Genomic DNA, 13,741 nt, shown 5'->3' on the forward strand with positions numbered 1-13,741 from the left:
GGGGACCCTCCTTCTGATTCATGTGGTGACCTGAGGCCAGGAAGCAGAGGCTGGCTGGGCAGCGAGTGCCCCTTTGTCACATAACGTCCTGGATCCTGTGTCCCCTCCCAGTACTCCGGGTTCCAGCAAACGGCTGACAAGTGTAGCGTGTGTGGACACCTCATCATGGAGATGGTGAGAATCTCCCCCAGGCTCCTGGAGCCCCTCTGACATGCGCAGAGTCAAGGACCCCACCCTTTCACCTGTTGGAGACCTGCCAGGGGCTCAGAGCCAGAGTGTCTTCTGGGGGCTGCACTGAGCCTTCCACCTACACTGACCCTTCAGTGCCTCCCGCCCCCAGATCCTGCAGGCCCTTGGGAAGTCCTACCACCCGGGCTGCTTCCGGTGCTCGGTGTGCAACGAGTGCCTGGACGGGGTGCCCTTCACTGTGGACGTGGAGAACAACATCTACTGTGTCCGAGATTATCACACGTGAGTAGCCGGCGCTATGCAGCAGTGTGACTCCCATGGTTCCCCTGCCTCTCCCCAGGAGTATTTTTCTGGCCTGCCTGTCTGTGCCCTCCATTCTTGGCCTGCTCACTTCTGGCCTCCGCTGTGTGCTCAGTGGTTGGGGCGAGGCGCAGATCTCTGCTGGAACCTTCTGCCTCAGTCCTCTCCTCCCCCTGCCTTTGCCTGCACCCCCTCGTCCTAGTGGTGGGGACTCTGGGCTGCCCCATCTAGCTTCTGTCCCGCTGCTCTAGTGGCCAGGCCAGGACTCTTCTGCCTGGAATGGGGGCTTGGGGCCTCTGCAGAGTCTTTTTCTGCCTGTCCGTACCCATGTGACCAGGTGATCCGTTCTCCCTTGCTGTGGCTCCAGGCTCAGCCCTCGGACCTCTGGTCCTGTGCTGCTGCCTTGCATGGGGTTGGTGCTGGGCATCGGTTCCTGGTACTCATTGTGGAGCCAGGCTTTGCAGGGGTCTCAGCCAGAGGAGGCCCAAGCCTGGACACGGGGGGGCAATGACTGGCAGGAAGCATGAGGGAGAGGCCAGGGCAGAACCTGAAGAAGCCATCCTGGAGGAGGTGATGGGGTGGAGGTGAATTGGGGCACCACATGGAAGGCCAGTGCCAAGAAGGCGTGGCATAGGACGCTCCTACCCCGACATATCCGCACAAGGAGAGGGGGCCTGATGCTCGGGCCGCGTCATGGGGCTACTATGGGTGGACCTGTCCTCGTGCCCTTGGCCTCTGGTCACTCAGCTGGTCACTTCTGGTTTCCTTTATTCCTCCAGGGTTTTTGCACCAAAATGTGCCTCCTGTGCCCGTCCTATCCTCCCTGCACAGGTAGGAACCACTCACCTGGAGATGGTCGGGCGCCTGGCCCCGCCTGGCCCTGCTGGTCCTGCCTGGGTTGGCCCCAGGTCTTGGGCCCCAGTGGGAGGGATGAGCAGGCGCTCCTGCCCCCTGTCCCTCTGGGCTGAGGGGCATATGTTGTGCCCAGTGCACGTACGGTGCAGGTGTCCCCGCATGAGTTAGAGGGAATTGGTGGCCCCTGCTGCTTGGCTGCCCCACTGGCCCCTCAGCTCCGTTGCCCGTCGATGTCAGGACTGGCCCCGGGCTCTGTGAGCTCGCAGCTGAGACGGTGGGGGGAGCAGACGAGAGAAGGATGCTGTTTGTGCAGGAGACCTCCTCGGGTGGTGCACCTCTCTCCGGCACTGGGTCTTCCACACATGCTGGCCCTGGAGAAGCAGGCCTGGCAGTGGTCTTTCCTGACTGCAGAGAACTGAAAAGAACACGTACGCACACACTGACACCCACGTGATGGCTCTCATGAGCAAGTGTGCGTGCTCTCGGCTGCAGCCGTGGGAGGAGGCCTACGGCACACGCACATCCATTTGTGTGCACCCACTGATGCCTGTTCTGGCCCCGTGGGAGCACCCACGTCAGAGCTCACACGGGTGTGAATGCACAGCCCCCATGACAGGAGCGCGTCGTGTAGTTACGTGCCCACCACACAGTTCGCCTCAAGCCCTGTCTCTTCCTCCAGGGCTGTGAGACAACCATCCGTGTGGTGTCTATGGACAGAGACTACCACGTGGAATGCTATCACTGTGAGGTGAGCCTGGGTCCCCCCAGAAGGCTGGCGGCCAGGGTAGTCCCCCTCTCACACAGGCCTCCTTCTCCGTAGGTACTCTGTGGGCTCACCTCCTCTTTTATGGTTCTACCCCATTCTGCCTGTCCTCCCCCAGTGAGCTCTCTCCCTTCCCTCCAGGATATGGTTTCTCTCAGCCCGTTTCTCACTCAGTCAAATATTTCCCGAGGATATACAGTGTTGGGGTGTTGTTGATGTACAGAGAATAAAGACAGTCTCTATCCTCCAGAGAGACAAGTACTCAGGCAGTATTTATACAGGGTCATCATTGCTATCAAGGGGAGTTTTCAGAGCACATAGCAGGCCTTGGAAAATCAAGGAAGGCTTTCTGGGGGAGGTGACACCCAAGCTAAGATTTGAAAGATGAATAAGAGTTAGCCAAGGAGCAGGGAAAAGGGCATTTTCAGGCAATGGAAGCAGAATGTGCTAAGGTGTGAAGGTGAGTGTGTTGTTTTGTTTCACTGGAGAAGTTGGCAGGAGCTGCGGACGAAAGGCCACTTGAGCTGAGGAGCGTGGACTTATCCTGAGGGCAGTGGAGAAGGATCGAAAAAGGATGACGCGATGTCACTGAGATTTTAGAAAGGGCACTCATGCAGAGAATGAATGGAGGAAGAGAGGGAGTAGGGGCTGAGGTTCCCTGAGGAGGCAGGTAGAGTCAAGGTTGTGGCCCTGGGTTCCAGCAAGTAGACTGAGTTTAGTGTTGGTTAGATGGTACAAGGGACTGGATTTGGTCAGTGATTGGACGTGGGAGTTGAGGGGCTGGAAGGTGTCCATTACGACCCCAGGAGAGAGTGAGGGTGAGAGGAGGAAGGCATTAGATGATCTCACTTTTGGTAGCTGGAGACACCTGAACGGAACTATCTAGGCAGTAGCCGGATGTGCTGGAGTATAAAGACTCTGGCACAGGTGTAGGAGTTTGGGAGTCATTGGCATACATAGCTCTTTCCTCTCTGATACTCTGTCCTGTGGTTTCTAGTTGCCTTTGCCTCCCCAAATTCTCAATTCAGGGAGACCAATGGGCAGCCTGAAAATCTCTCCAGGTAGTAACCTGGGCAATTGTAGGGCTCTCCTTATTAGTTTTCCTTCTCTCAGAGATCACTGGCCTGCCTTGCCTGTTGTTCAGAGTCTGAGAATCATCATTTCATATATTTTGCCCAGTTTGCCATTGTTAAAGGGAGAGCGGGAAATCCAGTCCTTGTTACTGTCATGGCCAGAAGCAGGAGTCCCATCATGGGCATGTACATGGCCACTGAAGCCAGGGGAGTAAATGAGGTCTTCCAGGAAGAGCTGTAGAGGAGGGAGCGGGGGCTCAGGATAGCCCAGGGAGCTCCAACATTCCGGGGATGCATTCAGGCAGAGCAGCCACACAGGAGGCCTAGAATGAGTGACCGACCTACCACCGAGAAGTAGGAGAAAAACCAAGTGTTGGGTTTCAGAGCCCCCGGGGAAGAGCAGGCATGTCAGTGAGAAACCTTCAGTAGGAGTCTAGGGTCCATCTGGAACCAGGTTGCCTTGATGGGGGCAAGTGGCCCAAAGGGAATAGGAATCCTGCTGGAGGACCAGGGAAGGGGGGTCAGGAGCAGGCATGGCCACAGTTCCTCCAGCAACCGTAGGAGGGCCTCCTGCTCTGCAGTCCTGGGGACTGCAGTGTCCCCTTGGGGTCGCTAAGCTCAGTCCTTAAGGAAAGGCTCATGCTGAGCCCAGGAGCAGGTCAAGCTGTAAGCAGAGTACAACCAGCGCCTCGGGGCTCTGAGACATGGTGCTGCTGCCCCCAGGGGAGACCCTTGGATGGGAACAGGGGCCTGTGGCCAGACAGGACACGGAGGACACCTGGGACCTGAGTTGCTTGGGACATGAAGCTCCATCACAACAGCCCAGCTCCATCACCTGTGTGGGGCGGGGGTAGATGTTGGTCTCAGGACCTTTGGGTAACAAGTGTCACAGCTTCCAGGTTGGAGTTCAGCCCTGGGTGCAGTGAGAGTGTGACCAAAGGGGCCTCCTTGGGGTGGGGTGGGGGCGAAAGGAAGGAAAAAGTTGTCCAGTAGGTCTTGCCTGGTGCCCCACTGTCGCTTGCAGCACACCATCCTCCATGGCTGCCCTTCACATTTCCTGCCTGTTAGAGGTCAAACACGAATCACATAACTTGTTAAACAGAAAATTAGCCTATAAAATATCGTGCAGTGGTAAACCTGGTAGGATAAGGGACATAAAGCAAAACTCCTTGTTGAATTGACGGCTTCAGGTCTTCTGTTCCACTATCTCTTAAGGCCACTGGGGTCAGCCATTTGACCTTCCCCCCCTTCCCAAGGTCACCAGTGACCCCCATGTGGGGATCCAGGAGATGATTCTCAGTTGTCACTGTCCTAAGCCCGCAGCAACTTTCCTAGACTCTCCCTCCTAGACGCCCCGCCCTCTTCGCTGTGCCCTTAGGACAGGCAGTTTTTGGTTTTCCTCTTTCATCTTCCCCTAAAATCTTGGCTCTGCTCTTCTTTCCTCTCTTAAAGTTGGAGCTTCCACAGCTCAGCTGTTTTTTCTCTTCTCTTTCCTAGTTATCTGCACTCCCTGGGAGAAACTCCTGTTTTGGTGTTAAAAACTATCACATTTTTATGCTGATGCCCCCCATTTATTGCCCAGCCCTCTCTCCAGGACTCCAGCCTAGTGTCCGCCTACCTCCCTCCTGGTTGGCTCCTTTGGATCTGTAAGATGCTCTCCAATTCGGGGTGTCCAGCACTGGGTTCCTGACCCCCTTCCCCCAAAGAGTAAAGGCCAAAGTCCTCCGGAAGGTGGGCAGGGTCCTACAGATCTCTCATGCACTCCTCCCTTGCTTATTCTGGCGCCGGGGCTGTGTTCTTCCCTAGGACTGCGGGCTGCAGCTGAGCGGGGAGGATGGACGCCGCTGCTACCCCCTGGAGGGCCACCTGCTGTGCCGCCGCTGCCACCTGCGGCGCCTCCGGCCAGGCCCACTTCCCTCACCTGCTGTGCACGTCACCGAGCTCTGAGCTGGGGGCGGGTAGCCCGACCCTGGGGGCGTGTGTTTGTGTCTGCGTGCACGCGCGCGCGTTTTTCCGCTCAGGAGCGCGTTTTCCTGCGCACGCACGTGTTTTTGCGCGAGTATATTTCTGCGCGCGCGCCGGCGATGGGTGACCCAGGTCAGTGTCGGGGCTCTGTGTCAGGGTGGGCGCGGCCGCCGGCTCCCACCCCACCCCTACTCCCACCGGCCACCGAGCTGCTGTCCGAGGGGCCGGCCCCGCGGCGAAGCTACTAATATTTATTCACCGTCTGTGCCTCCTCAAACGGCTTCCTTTCTTTCGGGCCCTGGCCGCCTCCCGCCCCCACCCCATCACCCGCCTTCTGTTTCGGGACCCCCTGTGCCCCGTGGCCTCGGGGGCAGGCTCCCAGAGCGGCTCTGGGTCACGGGGCTGAAGGTGGCCGTTACCACGTGCAGGGGCGCGGGGTACACGGCCGCCGTCCTCCGACTGGCCTCGGGGCGGGAGCCAGTTACCCTGTGTAGAAGGGGTCTGGGACCCCCCTTCAAGAAAGCTGCGGGAAGGCGGGGGTTGGCGGAGGGCACGCGTGTTTGTCTCATAAGCGCCTGGCCCGCTGGTGGGTGGGAAGGTTCGTTGTTTGGGAGGGGTCGTAGAAGGGGGTGAGGAATGACACCCTTAGGGAGTGGGGCCTACGAAGGAGCCCTCCCTTCGGCCATTGTGGTCACGGCGGGCTTTGGCCACCGAGACTCCGATGGGCGTTTTCAGCCTTCATCCCGCCCCGGTCTTCCCATCCCTGGCTCCTTGTTCCCAACCCCTCTCGTCCTCGGCTTCGGGAAAAGAACAAACATCTCGTGCAGAATTCCAGCCACAGGTCTCGGTCGAGAGAGGCCGCGAGGGGGCGCCCTGCCCACCTGTTACAGGAAAGCACTGTGTATCAGGCTCCACAACAAAAGTATATGATTTGACTTAAATTAAGTTTTTCCTTTGAGAATATTTTCATTTTCTTTAAAAGAATATAGTTTTCTTCTAAAAACTTGGCCCACGGTGGTTATTTCTTAGGGAAGTTACAAGAAACTCACAAATGTGCAATTTGTATATCATATATAGCTAGTGTTCAAGTGGTAAAACATTGTAGTTTAACTACTTTTGTATAAATTCCTCTAAAATCCCAAAATACGTGTTTGCCTTAAAGACTGTAGGCTAGCGTGGGGTTTGTTTATGTCAGTGTCTTGAGAGCGGTTACCTAATGAAATGTGGTGTGTGGAAATGTAGATTTTTTTTTTCTCTTCCTCCGAAAGACGCATCAGCGTTGCGGAGCTTCTCACTGATGGCTTAGGTTGGATTTGCACTTGTGGGTGGCCCCTGCGGCGAGAGACCTCATCACAATCACCATCACGGTGGCTTTTACGGAATATTTTAAGTCCGTTTGTTCCTATGAGAATTGAATCACCTCGGCTACTGCTCTTGCTCTCCGTTCCCCCCGCCGTTAAACGTAAGATCCTTCATCTGGGGGAGCCAGGCCGTAGGAACCAGAACGTTGTCAGGACTGCTCATTGGGATGCGTAGGAGGGGAAGTGGCAGCCGGCGGGGTTCCAGCTGGGCTAAGGCCTGGAGCCGGGGCGCCCTCTAGTGGGCTGAGGAAGGAAGTACACGGTGAGTTTGGCGATCGTCGACCGAATATTTTAACGCAGAGGTTGCCCTGAGATACGGGAAGCGTGTGTCTCCTGAGGAAGGGACTTAACAGGATCAAGGTGGCTTCTTGGAGGAGGTGATCCCAGTGGGGCAGGAGACAGTATATTCCAGGAATGGGAGGTTCTTTCTGGCTTTCTCTTCCTCCTGAGCTGGGCTGCTTTGCTTTCTAGCCAATTATTGCAAAGCTTTCTTCTGATTGCTTCCAGTGTCGAAGCCTGCTTTGGCCTCCGTTTCTCCTTGTTGCAAATTCAGCTCTACTCTTTTCTCTTTCTTCGTGTCTGCTGTGGAGGTGGTCCCTGATCTTCCTGCCATGGGGACCACCATCTCTCTCCACACCTGCCCCATCCTGGTTACCATGCTCCCCCATCCAGCTGGACTGAGTCATCACAGCATGGAGCCTCCTTTGAATTCATGTGCCAAACTTTATCAAAAGTCAGAGCCAAGGGAATGCATGACCCTGGGGGGCAGTGGCTTTATCTCTGGCCACACTTTGCCCTTTCTCTTCGGGCTCCATGACCCTCTTTTGCCTTCTCCCAGGGCTGGTGACTGCCACCATCCCTGTAACCCCAGAGCCTTTGCACATGCAGTTCGCTCTGCCTGGACCCACCCGCTGCCCGATGCTTTAATTCCTGGTCAGATCCTTCCGATCTCAGCTACACGAATAAGCCAGGCTCCTAGTTATTACACTTCACCGAACACCCAGAATTTGGGGCCCCGATCTCTAAGCTCTTTTCCGAAAGCAGCATCTTCCAGTCCCATTGTCAGGAATTAGGCTGACATGATGGTTGTTGAGACTGAGGAAGCAGTGTGAGAGCCAGACCTCAAGCCAGGTAGATTACCCATGAGCCTCCACTGCTGGGTGCCAAACCCACCTGGCCCTAGGATGTCTCCCCTGATGTTGACACCTGGTGACACCTCTAACTGTGCTTTTGTTAACTGCTGTACTTTCATGTACTGAGAGAAGAAGAGTTCTCTTCATGTCCATCTCCTCACTAGAGGGTGGGCACTCCAGGCCAGGGTCTGTCTGGGTTGTTCACTCTTGTCTCCACAGTGCCTGGCCTATGGTTGGTACTGTAACCTGAGGCAGACCCTGCCCTGGCCTTTAGAGTCTCAACTTAGGACCCCTCTCTTTCACTGGTTTGCAAGTCTAAGTACAGCCTCAGTTGCCCAATGAAGGAGCCACAGATGGGATAGAGGCCCAAGAATGGGTTTACACAAATACTATACATGCTGCACATCAAGTGTGTGCCCCAGGTAGTACACACACAGGTGTGCCTTTGTGGATACCCTTGAGTATTGGGTTCCCTGCCACGCGTGCTCGTGTGTGTGTATGAGAGAGAGAGGGAGAGAGAGGGAGGTTGTTTGAGATGGGTGAGAAAGAGGGAGAAAGGGAGGGAGAGGAGAGATGGAGATTGGGAGGGAGATGAGAAGGGGCATGAGATTGTGAGACACTGAGAGAGCTAGATATTGTGAGGGGTGACGAGAGATTTTGAGAAAGACATTGCGTGTGAAAGAGAACGAATGTTTGACAGAGATGGTGGGGGATTGATCAGGAGAGACTGGGAGAGGGAGAGATGGTGAGAGAGACATTGTAAGAGAGAGATTGAGAGGGAGGCTGAGAGACTGAGAGAATGGTGGACAGAAAGATTGAGAAAGAAATTGAGAGGTGGAACGAACAAGAGGGAGAGAGAGAAAGATTAGCTGAGTGAGGCCAACAGAACCTAGGGTCTTTTTCCCGCAAGGCAGGGGGCCCCCAGGGCCAGGTGATTTGGAAATATTTGGATGGCCTGGCCCACAAACAGGAAAGGTTCACCTCTTGTAAGTGACAAAGGCTGTGGTGTGTGTGCACGTGTATGATGTTAGGCTGGGACAGTGGGCTGTTGGAGGTGGGTATTGAACATGGGGTGCCTGCATAGTCATAGGGTAGGAGGAGATGGTACTGACCCCTCCTGGTCCGTGCTTCCTACCCCTCTGGCCAGGACACACAGATGGGAGCTTGCTGAACTGAAGACACCCTTGAGTGCCTCTGTGAGCTTGCTGTGGAGGGGCTAGAAGGGGACGGGCAGTTGGGGCCGTGGTTTATGGGAGGTGCTGGGCATAGGAATCCACACCACAGATGCCTGGAGAGCAAGGCGGGCCAATCCTGGGAGCCGTCAGCGGCTGAGTTTGGTGATGTGTGGGGCTGTGCTCACCACCATCTCCTCCCAGCTTCACTCCCATCCCTGAGGCTGGTCTTCTAGTTAGCAGATGCCCCCCTGGGAGGAGGGTGAAGGGCTAAGCGTAGGCTCAGCCTGCGGGGGCTCCAGGAGGGCCTTGGGCTGGGGTCTGAGGACAGGTCTGGGGATGGGGGCGGCGCCCAGGTCGCTGGTGACCTTCCACCCAGCAGTTCTGGAGGCCCTGCCCCCGCATGGTGTCTGGGCATATGGGATCTGCATGTACCCGGAGTGGGTGTGGTGGGTACCTGGCTGGGAGAGGGGTGTGTGTGCACGTGCTCTGGGGACTCAGTGACTGCTGGGGGCAGGCCTGGCTTGGGGGGGTCTTCCCAACCCAGACCTGTCTCCCGAGACAGGGAGGCTCTTCTTCAGCCATCCCGGGAGGAATTCTGTGTGGCACTGTCTCCTGGAGTAGCAGACTAGTCTGAGGCTACAAGCACTCACCAGGCCCCTGGTTCCTGGAGACAGAGAGCCCAGGAAGTGTCTAAGGAGCCTGGAGAACCGGGGCAACACAGCTGGAGTGGAGGGTGCCTCCCCGCTCCTATCTTCCTGCTCTGGCCCTGAGGACACTGCTGGGCTGCCCTCCCTAAGTCCGGGCGTTTGTGTCACAGGTGGGCCCTTTCCTGTCCTGCAGGGAGGCTCACCCTGGAGGGCAGAGGGGGCCTGGGAGGCTCTCCAAGGACATCAGGGCCCTCTGGTCTCCCTGGGCTGGGGGGACTATGGCCCTGAAGCATCTGGCACTTGGGTGGGAAGCACTCAGCAGTGGTGTTTGTGTGCCTGTCACATATTCACCTGTCTGTCCCTAACTGCTCACCTGTCACTCCCATCATCCCATACCAGTGCGCACACTCTACCTGTGCTGTGCAGGTGTGCCTGCCTGTGTCACATACACCTGCCACTGGTTACGTGACTCCCACAGAATCCACCTTACCTTCCTGAAGTTACCTGCCACACACCAGTCACAGGCACCTGTGTGACCCAGGTGGCTTACTCCCTTCTCTGTGACAGTGCCTTGGCCATCAGCGCCCTGTCCACGGTGGAGTTGCAGACACTGAGGGTGGAGCTCAAGCTCAGGGAGAGGCATTTCACCGGCCCTACGTTTACTCAGCCTCCTTCAACCCCAGATTGCTTTGGGAACTCCCTCTTCCACCTGAGCAGCAGTGCTAGTGAGGATTTCCAGGCGTCTTCAGCTGGGCCCTCTGCCTGGCCCGTGGCCTGGTGTGGCCACATTCCTGAGCTGTGTGGGTCTCAGCCAGGAGTTGCTGTCCTCCCAGCCAGATGGGGCCTTTGGAGTCTCAGCCTGTCCCGAACCAGCCCTTCCCGTTGCCCTGCTCAGCCTGGTTCAGGTCTCTCCTTTCACACAGCCCGCTCCGGTCTCCCACGATACCTGGGTCAACTGTGACCCCGGGGATGGGGGGATCACTGACTCTGGGGAGAGGGGCTCCCGCCAGCGTGGGAACAAGTTCTCACGGGGGTGGAGGGAGTCCCACTGCCAGAGAGGTGTGTCTTCAGAGAGGCAGAGGGCTGTATCCATGATGGAGGAGGTCAAACTAAGCAGCCCCGTACCCTGCAGCCCAGGAGGCAGAGAGGCTGCTCACCGTGTGTTGTGTGGGAGCCACGCGTGTGGGTGAGGGGCCACAGAGTCTAAGGGAAGGTCACAGGAGCCCAGCCTGGGGGTGTCTCACTGCGAGGGGTCAGTGGGGAAGACTGCCTTTATCTCTGATATGGACTGACTCTCCCTCCCACCCTCTCTTCTTTAAAAAATATGTATCTATATTTAAAGACTTTGTTATACTTGGTCTGATTGGAAAACAAGAATACCTCATTGGCTTTGGGCCTGAGCACCTGGGTGGATGCTTTCCATTGTCCTAGAGGGTAGGGCAGGTTCACGTGGGTGCATAAATGGAAAATTCTGTTTTGCCCTTTGGAGACGCCTGCCGTGCGGAGCATGTGAGTTTGGAGCTCAGGGGAGAAGTCAGGGCAGGAGATACACGTTTTGGAGCCATGTGTTTATAGAGGTATTTGAAGCCATGGATGAGATCATGTGGAAGGAGGATGAGATCAGGAAAGAGAAGAGGCCCAGGCCTGAGCCCTGGGATGTTCCCGCATGTATCCCTCAGCAAGGGGGATGGAGCAGGGGCACCGGTGAGGCGGGCGGGCAGGGGGAGGGGGTGGATTAAGGTGGCATCAGAGCAGCCAGCTCTTTCAGGCATATCGGGCAGAGGTGCAGCAGCTGCAGGGGCTGGGGTCAGGGTGAGTTCTTTTAGGACGCTGAGGCCTGTCTGAGGCTCCCTGCCCATGTCTGTAAGAGCATGTACACTCCACGTGGGCATTCCCAGGGTTGTCTTCCCCACCGGACCCTGGTCCGCATGGGGACGGGGGTGACTGTGACTGCAGTGGTCACAGCTGTGTCCACTTGGAGCCCAGCGTCCAGCTCCTCCGGTGCTGGGGAATGTTGGTTAAGTGGTTGAGTGAAGGGGTCAATATTGTAAAGCGCTTAGAACACTAACAGGTGCATAATAAATGCTCAGTAAAAATGAGTTACCGTTAGCTGCAGACTAGGAAGTAGCTGAAGACGGGGTGACGGCAGTTCAGGAGGCCTTGCTCTGGGGCCGACGGGAAGCCACAGTGCCCGGCTGTAGACTGGACCAGGGTGGCGGCTCCAGGTGCCGAGGGATGGAGGGGTTGGAGATGCCCAGCGGCACCATGCAAGTCAGCTTCGTGTTGCCAACACTGCAGCTAGCCCCCGAAACTGGACCGTGTCACCATCCAGGAGCCCACAGCTCCATTACTACCCCGAGCCCAGGTGAAACCAGGAGCAATGCAGGAGGAAGGGGCTAACTCAGGAGAGGAGCCTTATCCAACCCCATCAGGACCGTGTCTCACACATTCATCCCCCCAGCCTGGATGATGTCTGCAGAAAGTGCCAACAGCTTCACTCTGATCGGGAGGCATCCCGACGCAGCACCGGGGAGAACAATAGCTGAAGCGTGAAAGTCACTGGAGGCCTTTCTGACATCCTGTCGGGCCAGACAGGCGTGGCTCACCGCTGGGTGAGGGAGGCACAGACTCTTTTAGGCCACCTGGACACTCAGCTCAGCGTCATTGAAGATGAGTGTCAGAGCTGCAAACGATGTTTGGAGATCTCAGAGCGAATGAAGGAGGGTGACAGTGAACAGCTACAGAGGGACTAAAGGAGCTGGCACTGGGGGAGGAGAGGCTGACCACGAGCTGGAAGAAAAGAACCGTGAGACGGTGACGAAAATCTTAAGGATGTCCAGGTTGAGGCTGAGACTGGATCCAGAGGCAGCTCAGTATCAGAGGGAATACAGTGAATTTAAACGACAACAGCTGGAAGGATGTAGCAAACCAGGTGCGTTATATTCCTGGGGAGTGGAACAAGGTGAATGCTGCTGGGGGCTGGACGGCGTTGCCATCCGTGCCCTGGCCGGTAGGACGGGTTTGAAGCTTTAGAGGTTTCGGCGTATTCCCAGTGGAGTCTGGAGTCTCAGACATATCTAAGGAGATGCTGTTGTACTGGTCTGGCGGCTCCTTTTTTCTGGAATAGCAGCTTTGACTATGCAGTGGGGCTTTCCTGGGCTGTGTGCAGCCGTTCAGAGAAGGGGCTGAAAAAGATGAGACATCCATTTATGTCTTCCTTACAGGGTGGATGTGGAGAAAGGCAAGAAGGAAGACGCAGGAGGCAGCGGTGGCTCCTGTTCTACTGAAACCCAGTTCAGCTCTGCGGAACAGCGGACAAAAGATCTCAAGTTCATGCTGTTGAATCTTAAGTGGGGCCGTGCTTGGGTATCCTCACAGTTTTATAATAAATGAACTCCTTTTTTTCCTTAGGAAGATACTTGCCTAAAAGACTTACATTTTTTGTTTTGTTTGCAAAAAAAAAAGTGTTTTAAATTAGATTCAGGTGATATCAAACAGCACGTGTTTACAATCCCAAAAAAGACAAAATGCAGAGAAGCCACTTTATTTTAAAATATCCTTTGATAGATAGTTTCCAGAGCTACAGCAGCCCCTGTATAGGGACCAGCCCTTTTCATAGTTTTGACTCTTAACCCCATGATTTCCTTTTCCTCCTTCCCTTCAAAATGACTAACTTAAGTTTGCTTTTTTTTTTAAAACCTCAGTTGAATCGAAACCAATGTGTTTTCACTGGATTTTATCTCTCTCAACTTCCTGCACTCAAAATATGAAATGGAAATTTTTGTCTCCATCGAGATGATGAAATGTATGAGCCACATGTTGGATATCGTGAGACAATGACATATAAGCTTTGCCTGGCCACCATGTGATGTGGTCAGAAGCTTGAAATTTAACACGCGTCTCTCAGTTCTAGTACTGAATGCCCACTCTGCCCTGTGTTAGAGATATGAAACGGTGTTGGGTACTGTTTGGATACATACTATTATGTGTAATAAAAGATTTGCTGTGGTCTGAAAAACAAAGGTGAGTTACTGTTATCGCTAAGATGAGTCAGTATAGAGTAAGGCATTTCTACAGTTTGTACATGACTCCCTGTGTGGGACAGTGTCTGTGTCACTTCAGCAATGGTGTGTATGACTCTGCACGTAACATCCTATGTCCGTGAGACCTGCCACTGTAAGGCTAGGGGGACATGTGACTCAGAGACCAGGCATGGTGTGTGAGGACCACCAGGCTTCTGCTTTTGTGGCCCCAGCTAGTCTGGTTTTGAGGTCACAGCA

The 13,741-nt window shown here is 55.4% G+C and overlaps 1 protein-coding gene and 1 pseudogene across 1 annotated transcript in view; both read left to right on the top strand.

The window, feature by feature from the left end:
* WTIP (WT1 interacting protein) overlaps positions 1–11,135 on the top strand; it is a 29,504-nt gene extending 18,369 nt beyond the window's left edge. Inside the window, exons 5-9 of the mRNA XM_029235834.1 lie at positions 112–174; positions 341–471; positions 1,269–1,320; positions 2,024–2,092; positions 4,987–11,135. Of these exons, the coding sequence (XP_029091667.1) occupies positions 112–174; positions 341–471; positions 1,269–1,320; positions 2,024–2,092; positions 4,987–5,127 (456 nt within the window). The 3' untranslated portion in view covers positions 5,128–11,135. The remainder of the gene's footprint in view (positions 1–111; positions 175–340; positions 472–1,268; positions 1,321–2,023; positions 2,093–4,986) is intronic.
* Positions 11,136–11,221: 86 nt separating this feature from the next.
* Positions 11,222–13,468, top strand: LOC114903775 (annotated as a pseudogene).
* The last annotated feature ends 273 nt before the right edge of the window (positions 13,469–13,741 follow it).

This window comes from Monodon monoceros, unplaced genomic scaffold (assembly GCF_005190385.1).
Source record: "Monodon monoceros isolate NGI ecotype Baffin Bay Population unplaced genomic scaffold, NGI_Narwhal_1 Super_Scaffold_10, whole genome shotgun sequence".
In the NCBI taxonomy this organism is placed as follows: domain Eukaryota; kingdom Metazoa; phylum Chordata; class Mammalia; order Artiodactyla; family Monodontidae; genus Monodon; species Monodon monoceros.